At 41.0% G+C, this 16,946-nt stretch overlaps 1 protein-coding gene across 1 annotated transcript; it reads right to left on the bottom strand.

Moving 5' to 3' along the window:
• Positions 1-269: 269 nt before the first annotated feature.
• LOC139889423 (uncharacterized) lies at positions 270-3,743 on the bottom strand. Its single transcript, XM_071872376.1, has 5 exons — positions 2,921-3,743; positions 2,613-2,749; positions 1,958-2,204; positions 1,528-1,813; positions 270-903 (listed from the first exon to the last, which is right to left on the bottom strand). Exons 1-5 carry the CDS (start codon positions 3,741-3,743, stop codon positions 270-272), a joined length of 2,127 nt encoding a protein of 708 aa, XP_071728477.1.
• Between the last annotated feature and the right edge of the window lie 13,203 nt (positions 3,744-16,946).

Below are 16,946 nucleotides of genomic sequence, written 5' to 3'. Positions count from 1 at the left end.
GATGTTTTAAACTAAAGGGGTTTCCTTCATTGGAAGGAAATCTCTTCCGTGATACACGCGGGTATTTACCAGTTATCTGAAATACGAAACACCTCATTAAGTGGTCCAAACGAGGTCCAAATTAAATAAACAAACATGTTCTGTGACCCTTGTCACAAACTGGTCTCAACTATATAATTAAATAATTATATACATATAATTACTAAAATAACATATAATAACACATGAGAGCAATTAGGACAATTACCACTAGGCCCAATGTGAGGTTGTTACAAATCTACCCCTCTTAAAGGAGATTTCGTCCTCAAAATCTGGTCAAGGTCAAACAAACGAGGGTAACGAGTTTTCATCAACTCTTCTATCTGCCATGTTAGGTTTGAACCTAAGTTGTGCTTCCACTCAACTAATACCATCAGTATCTGCTTATGCCGTAACTTAGTAATCTTCTTGTCTACAATTCTTACAGGCTCTTCCACTAACTTCTTATTCATATCAACTTTCAAATCTTGCAGTGGTAGAATCTGAATTTCATCTTCTACCTTGCACTTACGAAGATAACACACATTAAATGTGTTATGAATACCTGCTAACTCAGCAGGAAGATCTAATACTACTGTCTGATCATTCAACACCTGTTGTATTTTAAACGGACCAATGTACCTTGGAGCTAACTTGCCTCTTTTACCGAAACGAATGACTCCTTTCCAGGGCGACACTTTCAAGTATACCTGCTCACCTATTGTGAAAATAACTGGCCATCTGCGCAGATCGGCGTACATCTTTTGTCTATCTCTTGCGGGTTTCAATTTCTCGCGTGCAATTGCTACTTTATCGGTAGTTAACTGTACAATCTCTGGACCCGCAAACTGTTTCTCTCCAGCTTCTAACCAACAAGTCGGCGTTCTATAGCAACGACCATAGAGCATTTCATAGGGCGGCATGCCTATACTAGAGTGATACGAGTTGTTGTAAGCGAATTTAATTAAAGGTAGATGAGAATCTCACGATCCTCCATATTCTAATACACAAGCTCTTAACATATCCTCTAATGTCTGAATAGTACGTTCACTTTGACCGTCTATTTGAGGATGATACGCTGTGCTGAGATTAACTCGAGTACCCAAATTCTCTTATAAACTCTGCCAAAATTTAGATACGAACCTCGAATCTCTATCTGATACAATAGATAATGGAATTCCATGTCGAACTATAATCTCATTCACATATAGTTGAGCTAACTTCCTGTGCGAAGCTGACTCACTTGTAGCCATAAAATGTGCGCTTTTAGTCAATCTGTTAACTATCACCCAGATCATGTCATGACCTTTCTGGGTTCGGGGTAACTTTGTCACGAAATCCATCGTTATGTGCTCCCACTTCCACTGAGGAATCTCAAGTTAACGTAATGACCCGTAAGGTTTCTGATGTTCAGCTTTTACTTGAGCTCATATGTGACACTTTTCCACGTAATGCGTGATATCTTTCTTCATTGTTGGCCACCAATATAAAGGTTTTAGATCATGATACATCTTCGTGCTTCCAGGATGGATAGACAATCTCGATTTGTGCGCTTCATTCAAGATTAAATCCCTCAATCCTCCGAGCAAAGGAATCCAAATTCTGTTACTCAAGGTCTTTAATCCACGAGAATCGTCAATTAAATCCACTTTTCGCTTTACTAATATCTCAGATTTCAAATGTTCATCCTTCAAGGCTTCTAATTGTGCTATCTTTAATCGATCAATCAAGTCTGACACAATCTCAATTCGCATGAACTTCACATTGTCAGTGGATTTCTTTCGACTCAAAGCATCTGCAACGATATTTGCCTTTCTTGGATGATAACGAATCTCACAATCATAATCCTTGATCAGCTCTTGCCACCGTCTCTGACGCATGTTTAATTCGTTCTACGAAAAGATATGCTGAAGACTCTTATGGTCAGTACAAATCACACAATGAGTGCCGTAAAGATAATGCCTCCATAATTTCAATGCAAATACAACTGCAGCTAACTCTAGATCATGTGTCAGATAATTCTTTTCATGAGTTTTTAACTGTCTTGAGGCATAGGTAATAACTTTCTCTCTCTGTATTAACACACAACCCAATCCGGCTAATGACGCATCACAATACACAACGAAATCTTCTGTACCCACAAGTAACGCTAAAATCGGAGTTTCGCACAACAAGTGTTTCAATGTCTGGAAGGCATTTTATTGTTCATCACTTCATCGAAAAGTTACATCTTTTCGGGTTAACTTGGTCAATGGACGAGCGATCTTTGAAAAATCTTTAACAAACCTTCGGTAGTAACCTGCTAAACCCAGAAAACTCTTAATCTCTGTCGGAGTCTTCGATGAATTCCAATTCATTACCGCTTCTATCTTAGACGGATTGACTTTGATACCCTCTTGGCAGATAACGTGACCCAAAAACTGAACTTCTCTTAACCAGAACTCACATTTAGAAAACTTGGCGTACAACTTTTCCCATTTCTACAGTTCTAATACTTGTCTCAGATGTGTAGCGTGTTCTGATTCTGTCTTTGAATAAATCAAAATATCATCGATAAATACTATCACGAATTTGTCGAGAAACTGTCTACACACCCGATTCATTAAATCCATGAATATTGCTGGCGCATTTGTCAACCCGAACGACATAACTAAAAACTCGTAATGACCGTATCTTGTACGAAAAGCTTTCTTTGGAATATCTTCCTCGGCTACCCGAACCTGGTGATAACCTGATCGTAGATCAATTTTAGAGAAGTACGACGCCCCTTGTAGCTGATAAAACAGATCATCAATTCTCGGCAACGGGTACTTGTTCTTCACCGTTCTTTTATTTAGTTCTCGGTAATCAATGCACATACGGAGAGTTCCATCTTTCTTCTTCACGAACAACACTGGAGCACCCCATGGTGAAGAACTGGGCCGAATAAACCCAAGATCTAGCAACTCCTGAATTTGTGACATCATATCATGAATCTCGGACGGTGCTAATCGATACGGAGCTTTAGCAACTGGTGTGGATCCTGGTAACAACTCGATTTTATATTCTACTTCCCTAACTAGCGGTAAACCCGGCAATTCATCTGGGAAGACTTCTGGGAATTCGGACACTATCGGGATATCAGACACTGATTTCTTCTCTTTCTTTGCATCGATCACATATGCTAGAAACGAATCACACCCCTTGCCTAACGATTTCTTAGCTTTCATCATCGAAATTAATGGACAATTAAACCCACCCCGTTCACCTCGGGCCATAGCACGTGTCCCATCGGCCAAAGGAAAATGAATTATTTTCTTATCACATTTTAGACTTGTCTTATGGCGGCCTAACCAATCCATACCTAATACGACATCAAAGCTCGGTATAGGCATAACAATACAAGTCATAGGGAATTCATTCCCATCTATTTCAATGGTTACTCCAAACATAGAGGTTGTGACTGGAACCGTTCTACCATCACCCACTTCTATTCTTAAAGGTTCAGATAATACGTTGATAGGCAATTTCAACTTATCACATAATGTAACAGACATAAAAGAGCGATTTGCTCCACAATCAAATAACACACGAGCCGGCGAAGAATTTATCAGAAACATACCGGTAATCGCATCGTCGGTTTCAGTAGCTGTATCAACCGACATTTGAAAGGCTCTTGTTTCAGGTGGTGGAGGATTCTTTCGCTTCTGTCCCGTTGAAGAAGCAGAGGATCCTCCGACTGACATTGTTCTTGCTCTGGCCCCTACCCCAGAGCTCGCTCGCCTTGTAGAAGGACAATCAGCTGATCGATGACCCGATTTTTTGCAATTTCAACAAACATTTTCTCGAAATGAACAAACTTGAACATCATGACCCATCGCTCCACACCTTATACACCTTTTTTTTCGACTCTGTACAGGGTCCAGTGTGTGTTGACCTACATACATTGCACCACATTTTCTGACTCAAATTACTACCACTGCTTTGAGTAACCCTACCTCTTTGTTGGTTACCATGAGATCTTCTAGATTTACTACTCATTTGGCTCGTCTGGCTTGTCGCTTGTTTTGGTTCTGACATTTGCTCTCTCTGTTTACTCTTGGTGGCTTTGACGTCTCCTTCCACCATTCTTGCCATAGCAAACGCTTGAGGCAAGGTTGTTGCTAATCTCACAATTGATCGGTACTCAGGCAGAATCATTTCAACAAACTGATCGACTCTGGATTGTTTGTCAGGAAGCCATTATTGTACAAAGCGGAGTTTTTCTGTGTACTTTTCGATCACTTCATCAATTGACATATGCTCAGTCATTCTTAAATTCATAAACTCGCACTTCATTTTGGAGATTTTGTAAGGAGTACAATATTGCTCGCACACCTTTGCTGAAAATTGTTCCCACGTGACTTGACTCAACTGTTCTTTGGACACCTGAACGGTCAAACAATCCCACCAGCCCATTGCTTTCTTTTTCAGAAGTCAGCTTGCATAAGTAACACGCAATTCTGGTTCGCATTGACAAGCATCTAATGCTCGATCTACTTCACGCAGCCAATCTAAGGTGTCTGTTGAGTTTGTACTTCCAGAATACTCTGGGGGTTTACAATCCATGAATTTTTTGAATGTACATTTCTTTCGGGTTTCAGCAACTGGTTGCGGTATCATTTGTAATGGGTAAGTGTACATAAACTGGTTAGGATATTGGTTTCCAGTTTGAAGAGGTATCTGGTTAGGCTGTGGTGTTTGGAATTGAGGAGGTAATGGAAACTGCTACTGTTGCTGTTGCTGAGATGAATTTCCAGTGGATGTAGGCTCACGTTGGGGGAATGGAAAACCCGGAGGTGGCGGTTCCACATTTGCTCCTAAGTTACGTGAAGGAAGAGTATTTTCTAGTTCTGTAATCTTTTCTCGAGCTTCCTGTAGCTCACTTTCTAACCTCTGGATGTAATCTCCTTGATCTTCATCTGAAATTTCAAACTCTGTCGGAACTATGAAGATACCAGGGGTCGGGGGAGCATGAACATTCTGTTGTCCGTCAGTCATCTTTAACCTGTACTGCACATCATCTCACCAAAGCTTAGTGGATAACTTGTTAGTACATAATACTAACATACAACTTCCACATTCACTTAACTCTACCCCACGGATATGTTTGACGCAACATAAGCAAGGTTTGGGAACATGACATCCGTGTGTACACGTTGCCAAACCTACGCTCTGATACCAACTTGTAACACCGTACATTTTTTTTTAAATCATAGCGGAAACATAATATATTGATATTTACAAACCGTACGTAGTAATTAACTAAACCATAGTTATTACAGTCACCCAGGTGTTACATTAACCAAAAACTTTTACATACATATAGGTATCAAAATATAAACATCAGATTGTAGCTTGTCAAACATATCCAAAAGCAACCACTCCCAAAACTATAGCATGCAAAGCTTAACCTGCAAGGGAGGAACTTGGGGGGGGGGGGGGGGTTAGCATAAAGCTAAGTGAATGGAATTATCCTAACAGTCATAGGTACCTAGCATCAAGCTAAGCACAATGACATAGCATCAACAAGGTAAACCAGAATGGTAACACTTGGCTCGGCGGCTTGTACAGGCCATTAACTACTAGTTGATCGGGCTAGAGTTTACCGAAAGTTCCTGTTACTGTATCCCTCGCATAGCAATCCAAACGCAGGGGATGCGTCGTTCAAACTATACTACACGAATAGTAACTCTTGAACCCAACCTGACAGCAAGGTTGACCTTATGCTCAGCTTTATACCCAAAGCTGATTACCGACTAGACAACATAGCCGATAATACCTAAGTGCACATAATCATCACATAAGCATAAACATCATATGCTAACTCATCAGGTATAACATGGCAGGACAACAGCAGCATAACCCGCTACTACATACATACAACAGTTAAGATAGTCCCACTCACCTGATAAACAGCAAAAACTCAGAAGTCTTATATTACTGAGCCTTCTCCATTCCCTTATTACCTGAGAATACCATATCTCAAGTTAGTACATATCTAACCAATAATATCATCAATTCATACTCTAAACAACATCATATAGCCTAATATATCCATATAAACTTGTTTCCCATCCAATTGCAACTATCCCACGCGTGTAGAACGAGGCATACACGCTATTCCATCATTTTGACCAAAATTAAAGTTTTATTCAGTGTTTCAAAACTTTACCATTAGAAATTAAATCTCATTACGTTTCCAACGGTAGTTTACTCATCAAAAACGGAGTTACGGTTTGAAAGTTACGGCCAAAACAAATTTTCCAAAAAGCTGCCAGACTGCAATTGCACGAGAGGACCTGCAACCGCCCGTGTAAGACCCAAATATTTATTGTACACAATATATTTATGGTGTACGATGCGTGTATGAAGTGTACGTGTTGCTTGCTCGAACGCCGAAGGAAACTAGACGTTGTCTGAAGTGACAAGGTGTGTACGTATCTTTTCAACCCCAAATAAAGTTTGTGTTGATGTTTTAAAGCCTTACCATTGGAAAGGAAATCTTATTACGTTTCCAACGATATTTGATTCATCGAAAACGGAGCTACGGTCGAAAAGTTATGGCCAAAACAAGTTGCTGAAACCTGTTTTGGGCTCGACCACAATTTCCAGTTGTTTGGAGCGGCGCTCCACCTTTTGGTGCGGCGCGCCGATTTCTGCTGAGGTAATTTTCAGCCTTTTTAAAAGGTTTAAATGAGGGGTACTTTGGTCTTTTCATTTAGGGTCGGTTTAGGGTCACCAAAACTGATCTAGAACTCCATTGGAGCTCATTTCTCACCCACACACACACTCTCATCAAAACCTAGTGAGAGAAACCTACTTTTAGTGTGAGAGAGCTTGATTTGGAGAAGAAGGAGTTGGATTCTCACCAAATCTCGGGTTTTAAAGTTGCTCTACTCGTCAACGGCATCATTTTGGTGGTATTGGTAAGTTCAAACTCCGAATTACATTGTTTGATTTGATATTCAAGTTAGGGTTTGAGTTTGATTTGTAATGAAACCCTCTTAGATGATGAAATGGGTTTATGGTGACTTGTTATTCTTGTCACTTGGCGGGTTTTGGGTTGGTTGATGATTTGGCCTTGATTAGGCTTTAATCTTGAGTTTAATCACTAGGTTTAGTGATTATGGAAGTGTTGGAACCACTTTAGGTGAATTTGGGTTGACTAATTTTGACTAGAGTCAAAATTAGGGTTTGGTGATGATTATGACCCAATTGTCGATTTAATAAGGTTTATAAATTTAAAATGGATTAAGTTGAAGTATAAAACCGAGTTAAATATGTTTTGGTGTCAAAACTCGCTAATGGCGCGATGTTGACTCCTTTGGGTCAAAATTAGGGTTTAAGTGTCTTTATGGGCAAGATAGGTGTTTAACACCTATGATTGGGTTTAATTGGCGTATTAGGACCATTCTCACTTGTGTTAGTGATTATTGGTTAATTTTGGACGAGGTTTGTACTTGGAAGTGCATTTGGGTCAAAATTGCACTAGTTGTCGATTTGGGTTGATTTGTAAATCCACCCTAATTGTTTTGTTGTAATTGTTGTTAATGGAATAGGTACGTTCCATTGGCGTGTTGCGGATTATTCGGTTGCATTCATCGAGGCATTTAAGGTGAGTGTAAATTTACTATGCACATGTGTATGTGTAAGATGGGTGCGTGCATGTAGGGTGACCCTTGTTCGGGTTTACTCTATGTTCGTGTGGAAGAATGAACCTTGTACTTCGGGTCCATGTGATACGCTTATGCGTTGTGGGTCTTTACCCTTGGTATTGTGAATTGGCTAGCGTTTTGGATAACCCTTTTGGAGATGGGTTGCTAGCATTTGTTGTTGAGGAAATGAATCTCGGTTAGTGCGGATTCATGATGACTCGGGTTGTTTCGGTCATCTTGGTGATGAGGTGGTGAATTTCGGGTTGTGCGAATTCACTAAGGCTCGGGTAGTTCGGCCAACCTCGGTTGTAGAAGTGGTGAAGGAAGTGAATCTCGGGTAGTGCGGATTCACTAAGGCTCGGGTAGTTCGGCCAACCTTCATGTGGTTTGGGTTAAGGGGTTAACCTTATCGTTATTGTTTGATTATATTTGTTACATACGCGTATATACTTATTGTTGTGTTGTAGCTAATTGTGTGCTGTTAGCTTGGCGATTACGTAGCGTATAGCTACTTTGTTTAATGTGCTCTTTGTAGTTTGTTTACCATGCTGAGACGGTATGTGCTATTTTGATGCTTGGTGATGCGTAGCCATTTTATGCATATGTATGTGTATAGTATCTTTACATTCACTAAGCGTTAGCTTACCCTCTCGTTGTTTACATTTTTATAGATTGCATGGAGACGATGGATCGGGTAAGCGTGGGGACTAGTGGACTTACGTAGTTTGCTTTAGAGGATGTGCTTTTGGATCGTTTAGGATTGGGTAGCGTATCCCCAATCGCCATGCTCGGCTTTATTTTGTATTAAAAGTCATATGGTCGAAGTTCGTACTTTGTACTTAAAGGGTTAATTTGGGCATATGTGGGCCCGGTGTCGTAAGACCCTTTTTATTAATGGAACGAGTTAATTTTAACTATTGTAATATGTTGTGAAAACCGTTTGGTCTAAATGTGTCGGGAAGTGATCAAACATTTTCGCATTTGGGACTTTTTGGGACAGCAGCCTGTCCAGGCTATTCTGCGCGCCGTACAGAAAGGTGGCGCGCCGCGCCATGTGCTGTACCAGCAAAAAAAAAATTATTTTATTCCGCGTTATTGGTTGGTTAACGGGTTGGGTTGTTACAAGTGGTATCAGAGCATGGTCTAAGGGATTTAGGTGACTTGAGATAGGTGCCTAGACTTAGACTTTTGTGTGTGCTTAATTTGTTGCGGGACTTGTAGGATTACGGGTCGAAATAGGTTATAGTTAGTGCCTTGTTTATAGATGGACTAACGCTTATATTAATATGTGGATATTATTAATATGTGACTGCGTTGTGTTTTGTTTATGTTTGCGTTTGCATATATCATCGAGCGAGACGGTCGTTGTACTAACGAACTGATACGGCGTGTATGCATAATAAGGACTTGCAAACCTTATTACGGGTGCAAATCGTGTCTAGCAAGTGATGTACGACGAGTGTTTAGCAAGATGGGGCGGTGTTGTGTGTGTGCTTTATACGTTCGTGATCTAATCGCTTTGCATTCCTTAGAATGGCGACGGGAAACGGGATCGAGACGAACGATGTAGAATTTAACGCTAGAGTTGCGGTCGCCGTTGCGGAGCAAGTGGGTGCGTTACAAGAAGAAATGGATAGGAAGTATTCCGAATTTCGGGGTAGTAGTGAAATGGAGCGTTGTCTTAAGAGCTTCATGAGGACTAAACCCCCGATGTATGACGGGAAACCGGATCCTTTGATAAGCACAACTTGGATTTCGGATGTCGAAGGGTGTTTTCGTACTATTGAATGCCCTCCCGAGAGGAGGACAAGACTCGCTACTAGTTTGTTGCGGGGTAGGGCGAGGGACTGGTTGGATGGTAAGATTGATCTTGTCGGTGGCGAAACGTTTATGACCGTATCGTGGGATGAATTTAAGGAGGAATTCTTCGAGGAGTTCCGGACTTCAGCCGATTTGTGGGAGTTGCGTAATGAGTTGCAAAATTTGCGACAAGGATCTATGGATTTGAATACTCTCAAGACGACCTTTATGGCGAAGGCTCGTTTTTGCCCGGAGTATTTGGGGAATGATCGTTTGTTGATGGGGGATTTCTATCGGACCTTAAATGATGACTTGAAGAATAAGATTAGCCGGGGTCAAGCGAAATCGTTTGTGGAGTTATTTGCCTTGGCTAGAGGTTTCGAGTCTTATTCGCGATCGAAGGTTGGTGAACCTTCAAGTGAGAGAAGGGTTATTTCTTATGGTGCTCCGAGTAAGAAAACTAAGGGCGCGAGTGCGAGTATGGGTAACGTGGAGAAAGGTTCGACGAGTTCTCATGCGCCTAGATGTTTCAATTGTGGTGTTAGGGGCCACAAGTTATGGGAATGCACAATGCCGAGAAGTAATGACGGAATGTGCTACTATTGTCATAAAGAGGGACATCGCAAGCCGGATTGTCCCGAGTTGGCGGCGACGAATGCCGCAAGGAGACATTGAGGTACGTTTCGTTTTAATAGATATGTCCTTTGATTATTTATTTTGTGCCGATGAGTTTGAGTTGTTAAATGCCTTGTGTTGTGCATATTGTTGTTATGGGTAACGTTCCTAATGGAAGTACCCAATGGTGACGTTTTGATTGTCGGGCGAAGGGCGTAAGACTTGGTGCAACCAAGCATTCCTTAGTATAGGGAATTGTTTCTACCAAGCCATGTGTGTGGGCTTCGGTGTTCGGATGTTAGAGCGTGTCGCTCTCGTGTTAAAGTTGATGAACCATGAGGTACGTCTAGTGGGATGAAACCCGAGAGATCGAGTGTTGGATCTCGATGTATGTTGGTAAAGGAGTCTACGTGACGCGACATTAGGTGCCTCTTTCATACCTACTAGCGTGGTGTTCAACTCCGATTGTGTTGTGGTTACATTGTACTTAGGGTACCGAGATGAAACCCTTAAGTAGATGAGTGACTAGGTGAAGTTGACAAGCTATAGCAATTGGATGATTGCGAGAGTGTAGTTGTGTAATTTGTGGTACACTTTTCGTTTGAAGTGTTTAAGGATAGGTTAAAATCCTTCGTATGCTCAAGGTTGGAGCAAGGAATGGTGATGGGTCGTGTGAACCGAATTGTTGGTAAAGTCTACCTTTGGTAGCATTGTACGGTTGTTCGAGTTGTGACATTGGAACGTAGTTCCAAGTGGGGGAGTTACACTCCCGCACGAGGAAGTTTTAGTGTGAGATTTCGGATGATGCTTTTGGTAGATCCGGAAAATGCTGTCGAGACCTGGTTTTGGTCGATTTGTGGTAGATTACAATTTCGGATAAATTGTACTTATGGTTTGGATTTAAATTATCACCGAGGTGGTAATGTGGTAAATCTCGTTGAGAGATAATGGACGTGTTTGGTGAGCAAGGTGAAATCCTTCTGTTGAAGGAGGTGTGTGTCGGATTCTCTTCTAGAGAATTATTGTTTTGTGCCTATGTTTGATATAGGTGGTTCTTGCTCGAGTGTGTGAATGGTTAGTGGTATCCGTTAGGATTCACTATGGCGTAGCAGAGCGCGATGTTACGCTACTCGTTGTTCGAGGCCAAAAGGGCGTTGATTGATGAAGCATGACCTTCGGGGTCCGCTGACTTCATCATGGTTGTTGATTGGTGAAGCATGATCTTCGGGTCCGCTGACTTCATCATGGTTGTAGATTGGTGAAGCATGATCTTCGGGTCCGCTGACTTCATCAAGGGAGTAGTGTTATGTCGGTATGGTGTAACATTATCGGGAAATGCGAGTACCGGTGGGAAATGCGAGTACCATTCCTGAGTTGTGTTGTGGGATGTGAATATCGGGTTGTTCGTATTCACAATATTTCGGGTAGTACGATTGTCCCTGTTGGTTGGACTCATAGGTTGAGGTAGTGAATGTCGGGTAGTTCGGATTCACTAAGGCTCGGGTTGTACGGCCATCCTCGGTTATACTATGTGGCGTTGGTGGTGAATGTCGGGTTGTGCGTATTCACGATGACTCGGGTTGTGCGGTCATTTCGTTGTGAGATATATGGATTGGGTAGGTGAATTTCGGGTTGTGCGAATTCACTAAGGTTCGGGTTGTTTCGACCATCCTCCATATGTGTTCAGGCTCGGGTTATTTCGGCCATGTTGAGTTGTGATCTATTGGTTGTTTTATGCACCAATGGTGGGGTCGTAAGGACCATGTTGTGTGAACTATCGGTTGATTTATACACCGATGGTGGGGTCATGAGAACCATGTTGTAGGATTAGTGATGCGATAGCCGTGTTTCGCTCACATGTTGTTACGGGTGTGACAATAGTCGATTTTGTACACCTTAGGTTTAGCGTTTCCATAGTCATTTTGGGCGCTTTTGGTTTTAGCCGTTGCTTATGATGTTAGGATATTGGCGTATTGGTTGTATTGCGCACTACAAAGGATGTTTAGTGGTAAGTGTAATCCGTAAGGATTCATGTGGTTCGATCTTCAACGTTCGGATCGTTGACTTTAGGTTGAGACTTGGTCACTTTTAGCGTTGTCCTTGGTAAAGGTACGCTAAGGAATTGATATCTCAGTACGAGATTGGTTGAGTTTTTCCCGATATGGGGAAAAGAGCAGGTTTTAGTGCTCGGATAGTGGTTTTGATAAATCGCGGGTGACGATTTTGTTGTTAAAGGTGATTCATTGGGAAGAATTGTCTAGGAAAGTTCGGATTGGAACTTAGGATTGAGGGCCGTTGAGTAGTTCCGGATTGGTTAAGTGGAGAAGATCACGAGGACGTGATCGAGTTTAAGTGGGGGAGAGTTGTAAGACCCAAATATTTATTGTACACAATGTATTTATGGTGTACGATGCGTGTATGAAGTGTACGTGTTGCTTGCTCGAACGCCGAAGGAAACTGGACGTTGTCTGAAGTGTCAAGGTGTGTACGTATCTTTTCAACCCCAAATAAAGTTTGTGTTGATGTTTTAAAGCCTTACCATTGGAAAGGAAATCTTATTACGTTTCCAACGATATTTGATTCATCGAAAACGGAGCTACGGTCGAAAAGTTATGGCCAAAACAAGTTGCTGAAACCTGTTTTGGGCTCGACCACAATTTCCAGTTGTTTGGAGCGGCGCTCCACTTTTTGGCGCGGCGCGCCGATTGCTGCTGAGGCAATTTTCAGCCTTTTTAAAAGGTTTAAATGAGGGGTACTTTGGTCTTTTCATTTAGGGTCGGTTTAGGGTCACCAAAACTGATCTAGAACTCCATTGGAGTTCATTTCTCACCCACACATACACTCTCATCAAACCCTAGTGAGAGAAACCCACTTTTAGTGAGAGAGAGCTTGATTTGGAGAAGAAGGAGTTGGATTCTCACCAAATCTCGGGTTTTAAAGTTGCTCTACTCGTCAACGGCATCATTTTGGTGGTATTGGTAAGTTCAAACTCCGAATTACATTGTTTGATTTGATATTCAAGTTAGGGTTTGAGTTTGATTTGTAATGAAACCCTCTTAGATGATGAAATGGGTTTATGGTGACTAGTTATTCTTGTCACTTGGCGGATTTTGGGTTGGTTGACGATTTGGCCTTGATTAGGCTTTAATCTTAAGTTTAATCACTAGGTTTAGTGATTATGGAAGTGTTGGAACCACTTTAGGTGAATTTGGGTTGACTAATTTTGACTAGAGTCAAAATTAAGGTTTGGTGATGATTATGACCCAATTGTCGATTTAATAAGGTTTATAAACTTAAAATGGATTAAGTTGAAGTATAAAACCGAGTTAAATATGTTTTGGTGTCAAAACTCGTTAACGGCGCGATGTTGACTCCTTTGGGTCAAAATTAGGGTTTAAGTGTCTTTATGGGCAAGATAGGTGTTTAACACCTATGATTGGGTTTAATTGGCGTATTAGGACCATTCTCACTTGTGTTAGTGATTATTGGTTAATTTTGGACGCGGTTTGTTCTTGGAAGTGCATTTGGGTCAAAATTGCACTAGTTGTCGATTTGGGTTGATTTGTAAATCCACCCTAATTGTGTTGTTGTAATTGTTGTTAATGGAATAGGTACGTTCCATTGGCGTGTTGCGGATTATTCGGTTGCATTCATCGAGGCGTTTAAGGTGGGTGTAAATTTACTATGCACATGTGTATGTGTAAGATGGGTGCGTGCGTGTAGGGTGACCCTTGTTCGGGTTTACTCTATGTTCGTGTGGAAGAATGAACCTTGTGCTTCGGGTCCATGTGATACGCTTATGCGTTGTGGGTCTTTACCCTTGGTATTGTGAATTGGCTAGCGTTTTGGATAACCCTTTTGGAGATGGGTTGCTAGCATTTGTTTGTTGAGGAAATGAATCTCGGTTAGTGCGGATTCATGATGACTCGGGTTGTTTCGGTCATCTTGGTGATGAGGTGGTGAATTTCGGGTTGTGCGAATTCACTAAGGCTCGGGTAGTTCAGCCAACCTCGGTTGTAGAAGTGGTGAAGGAAGTGAATCTCGGGTAGTGCGAATTCACTAAGGCTCGGGTAGTTCGGCCAACCTTCATGTGGTTTGGGTTAAGGGGTTAACCTTATCGTTATTGTTTGATTATATTTGTTATATACGCGTATATACTTATTGTTGTGTTGTAGCTAATTGTGTGCTGTTAGCTTGGCGATTACGTAGCGTATAGCTACTTTGTTTAATGTGCTCTTTGTAGTTTGTTTACCATGCTGAGACGGTATGTGCTATTTTGATGCTTGGTGATGCGTAGCCATTTTATGCATATGTATGTGTATAGTATCTTTACATTCACTAAGCGTTAGCTTACCCTCTCGTTGTTTACATTTTTATAGATTGCATGGAGACGATGGATCGGGTAAGCGTGGGGACTAGTGGACTTACGTAGTTTGCTTTAGAGGATGTGCTTTTGGATCGTTTAGGATTGGGTAGCGTATCCCCAATCGCCATGCTCGGCTTTGTTTTGTATTAAAAGTCATATGGTCGAAGTTCGTACTTTGTACTTAAAGGGTTAATTTGGGCATATGTGGGCCCGGTGTCGTAAGACCCTTTTTATTAATGGAACGTGTTAATTTTAACTATTGTAATATGTTGTGAAAACCGTTTGGTCTAAATGCGTCGGGAAGTGATCAACATTTTCGCATTTGGGACTTTTTGGGACAGCAGCCTGTCCAGGCTATTCTGCGCGCCGCGCAGAAAGGTGGCGCGCCGCGCCATGTGCTGTACCAGCAAAAAAAAAAAAAAAATTTATTCCGCGTTATTGGTTGGTTAACGGGTTGGGTTGTTACAGCCCGGTTGCATCAGAAATGGTCCGGATACACCCTGTAACCGTACGGATGCATCCTGCAACCATACAGGAGCTGTTCATCAGTACCAGGTCGCTGTTTTCGTCATTTTTAACCCCAAATCTCGTTTTTGCACTATTTTGACACTACAAATCACTTAGGAAACATATATAACTCATATACAAACGTTTTCTAGCATAAATTTGACATAAACAACACATTCAAATCACTTTTTGATTCAAAACCCACTTTGACATAAAAACTAAGAAAATCACTGATTTTAACTCGAATTAGAACATGAAATCGCTTGTTAAATACCTTATGATGTTACTGAAATCACAAGGAATGATTTCCAGTTTAAAAATGAGATCAAGAACACAAGATTTGAGATTAGGGATTTAGGGTTTGAGAGTGTTTGGTACATATGTGTGTGTTATACAAGTTTCCAAAAAAGGAAATAAGAAGGAGCAGATGTTTTAAACTAAAGGGGTTTCCTTCATTGGAAGGAAATCTCTTCCGTGATACACACGGGTATTTACCAGTTATCTAAAATACGAAACACCTCATTTAGTGGTTCAAACGAGGTCCATATTAAATAAACAAACATGTTCTGTGACCCTTGTCACAAACTGGTCTCAACTATATAATTAAATAATTATATACATATAATTATTAAAATAACATATAATAACACACGAGGGCAATTAGGACAATTACCACTAGGCCCAATGTGAGGTTGTTACAATTGGACCATTGGCCTCCCTCCATTTCCAAATTAAAATTAAAATTTTGATGATATTATTTCTCTGGCATATATTCCTCGGGATACGGTGGATTTAGGTTGACTTTTTTGAATGTTGTATTGCCATAGCTTTCTTTCTTGGAATTAGTAGCACTGCCCTCACGATGATCTTTTTTTTGCTTTCAATGTCTCCTCGACAACTCCAACAAAATTCGAACTTATTAGATCCAGATCCAGATCTCTAACGTCATAATCCAAACCCGAGAAATAACTTGAAACATCTTCATCTTCTCTACCCGAATCAGCGTTATCACCAAAATCTTCCGTCCAAAAGAGGGACGCCAAAAGTTCGTCACTGCGATGCTATCTTCTACAACATCAGAGAGTATCGTGCTAGGATCAACATGTTCCTCTGTGATTAAAACTTTCCAAATTGCCTTGTCAAAAGCAATTGTTTAAGTGTCACCTATGGAGTTCATTTCAAATGTACGAATGAGTATTCTTCTTCTAGCCAAACAAGAATGATCGGATTCAATAACTTTGCCAAATTTCTCCATAACTTTATCGATTACAGAGTTATCCTTAAGGGAAAATGAAAGCCCATCCACATTTAGCCAAATCAATCGACCAAATGTATTGATATTTTTGTTCCAGTAGTAGAAGCAGTCCACCCAGTTCAAAAGGATTTCAAAACACCCTACAGAGACCTTGTCGGTTGCCTCCTTCAATTGCCATTCCATCAATATTAATAACCCCCAAGGTAGAATACATTACAACCCTCCATCCAAAGGGATTTTATATTTTGCGAAGTCTCAAGATTTTTTGCTTCCCCAATAATACACCTGCTAAGCATATCTTCGTCTACATTTAATGGGCCCAATTGAACAACCATACTTTTAACATTATCCATGTAGCTAAAGTTGCTGCTTCTCAGACCACCGAAATTCTGTCTACTTCGTTCATTTTTTGGACTTGCTTGATTACTACTGTGATTTCTGTTAGTTGGCTTTTCTTCAATCCCATCCTTTCTCCGATCATATTTCGCGCTATTTATTTGTACCTTTGAGTCTCCTACCCACACATTTTGAAGCTTCTCGTCAATACCATAATCTTCTTCACTTTTCTTGTACCTCACAAATTTGAATTTTTTTGCCTGCTTTAGATCTTTTCTGAGCCACGTAAAGATCTAACACTCTTCCATATTTGCCAAAAAGTTGCCGTAGGATTTCTTTTCCCCACTTCTCAGGAAAACATGTGAAGAAATAT

This window comes from Rutidosis leptorrhynchoides, chromosome 2, assembly GCF_046630445.1.
Source record: "Rutidosis leptorrhynchoides isolate AG116_Rl617_1_P2 chromosome 2, CSIRO_AGI_Rlap_v1, whole genome shotgun sequence".
Lineage (NCBI taxonomy): Eukaryota > Viridiplantae > Streptophyta > Magnoliopsida > Asterales > Asteraceae > Rutidosis > Rutidosis leptorrhynchoides.
Note: the sequence above shows the minus strand (reverse complement) of the source record. Positions and strands in the feature narration are given on the sequence as shown.

Bases quoted from the DNA above. Each gene is read 5' to 3' on its own strand.
- LOC139889423 (XM_071872376.1), bottom strand. From the start codon at position 3,743: ATGTCAGTCGGAGGATCCTCTGCTTCTTCAACGGGACAGAAGCGAAAG. The intron at 2,750-2,920 runs GTGCTCCAGTGT...ATCTACGATCAG, and splicing joins GCCCAGTTCTTCACCATGGG to GTTATCACCAGGTTCGGGTA. The intron at 904-1,527 runs GTATCATGATCT...TCGTTGCTATAG, and splicing joins CATCCTGGAAGCACGAAGAT to AACGCCGACTTGTTGGTTAG.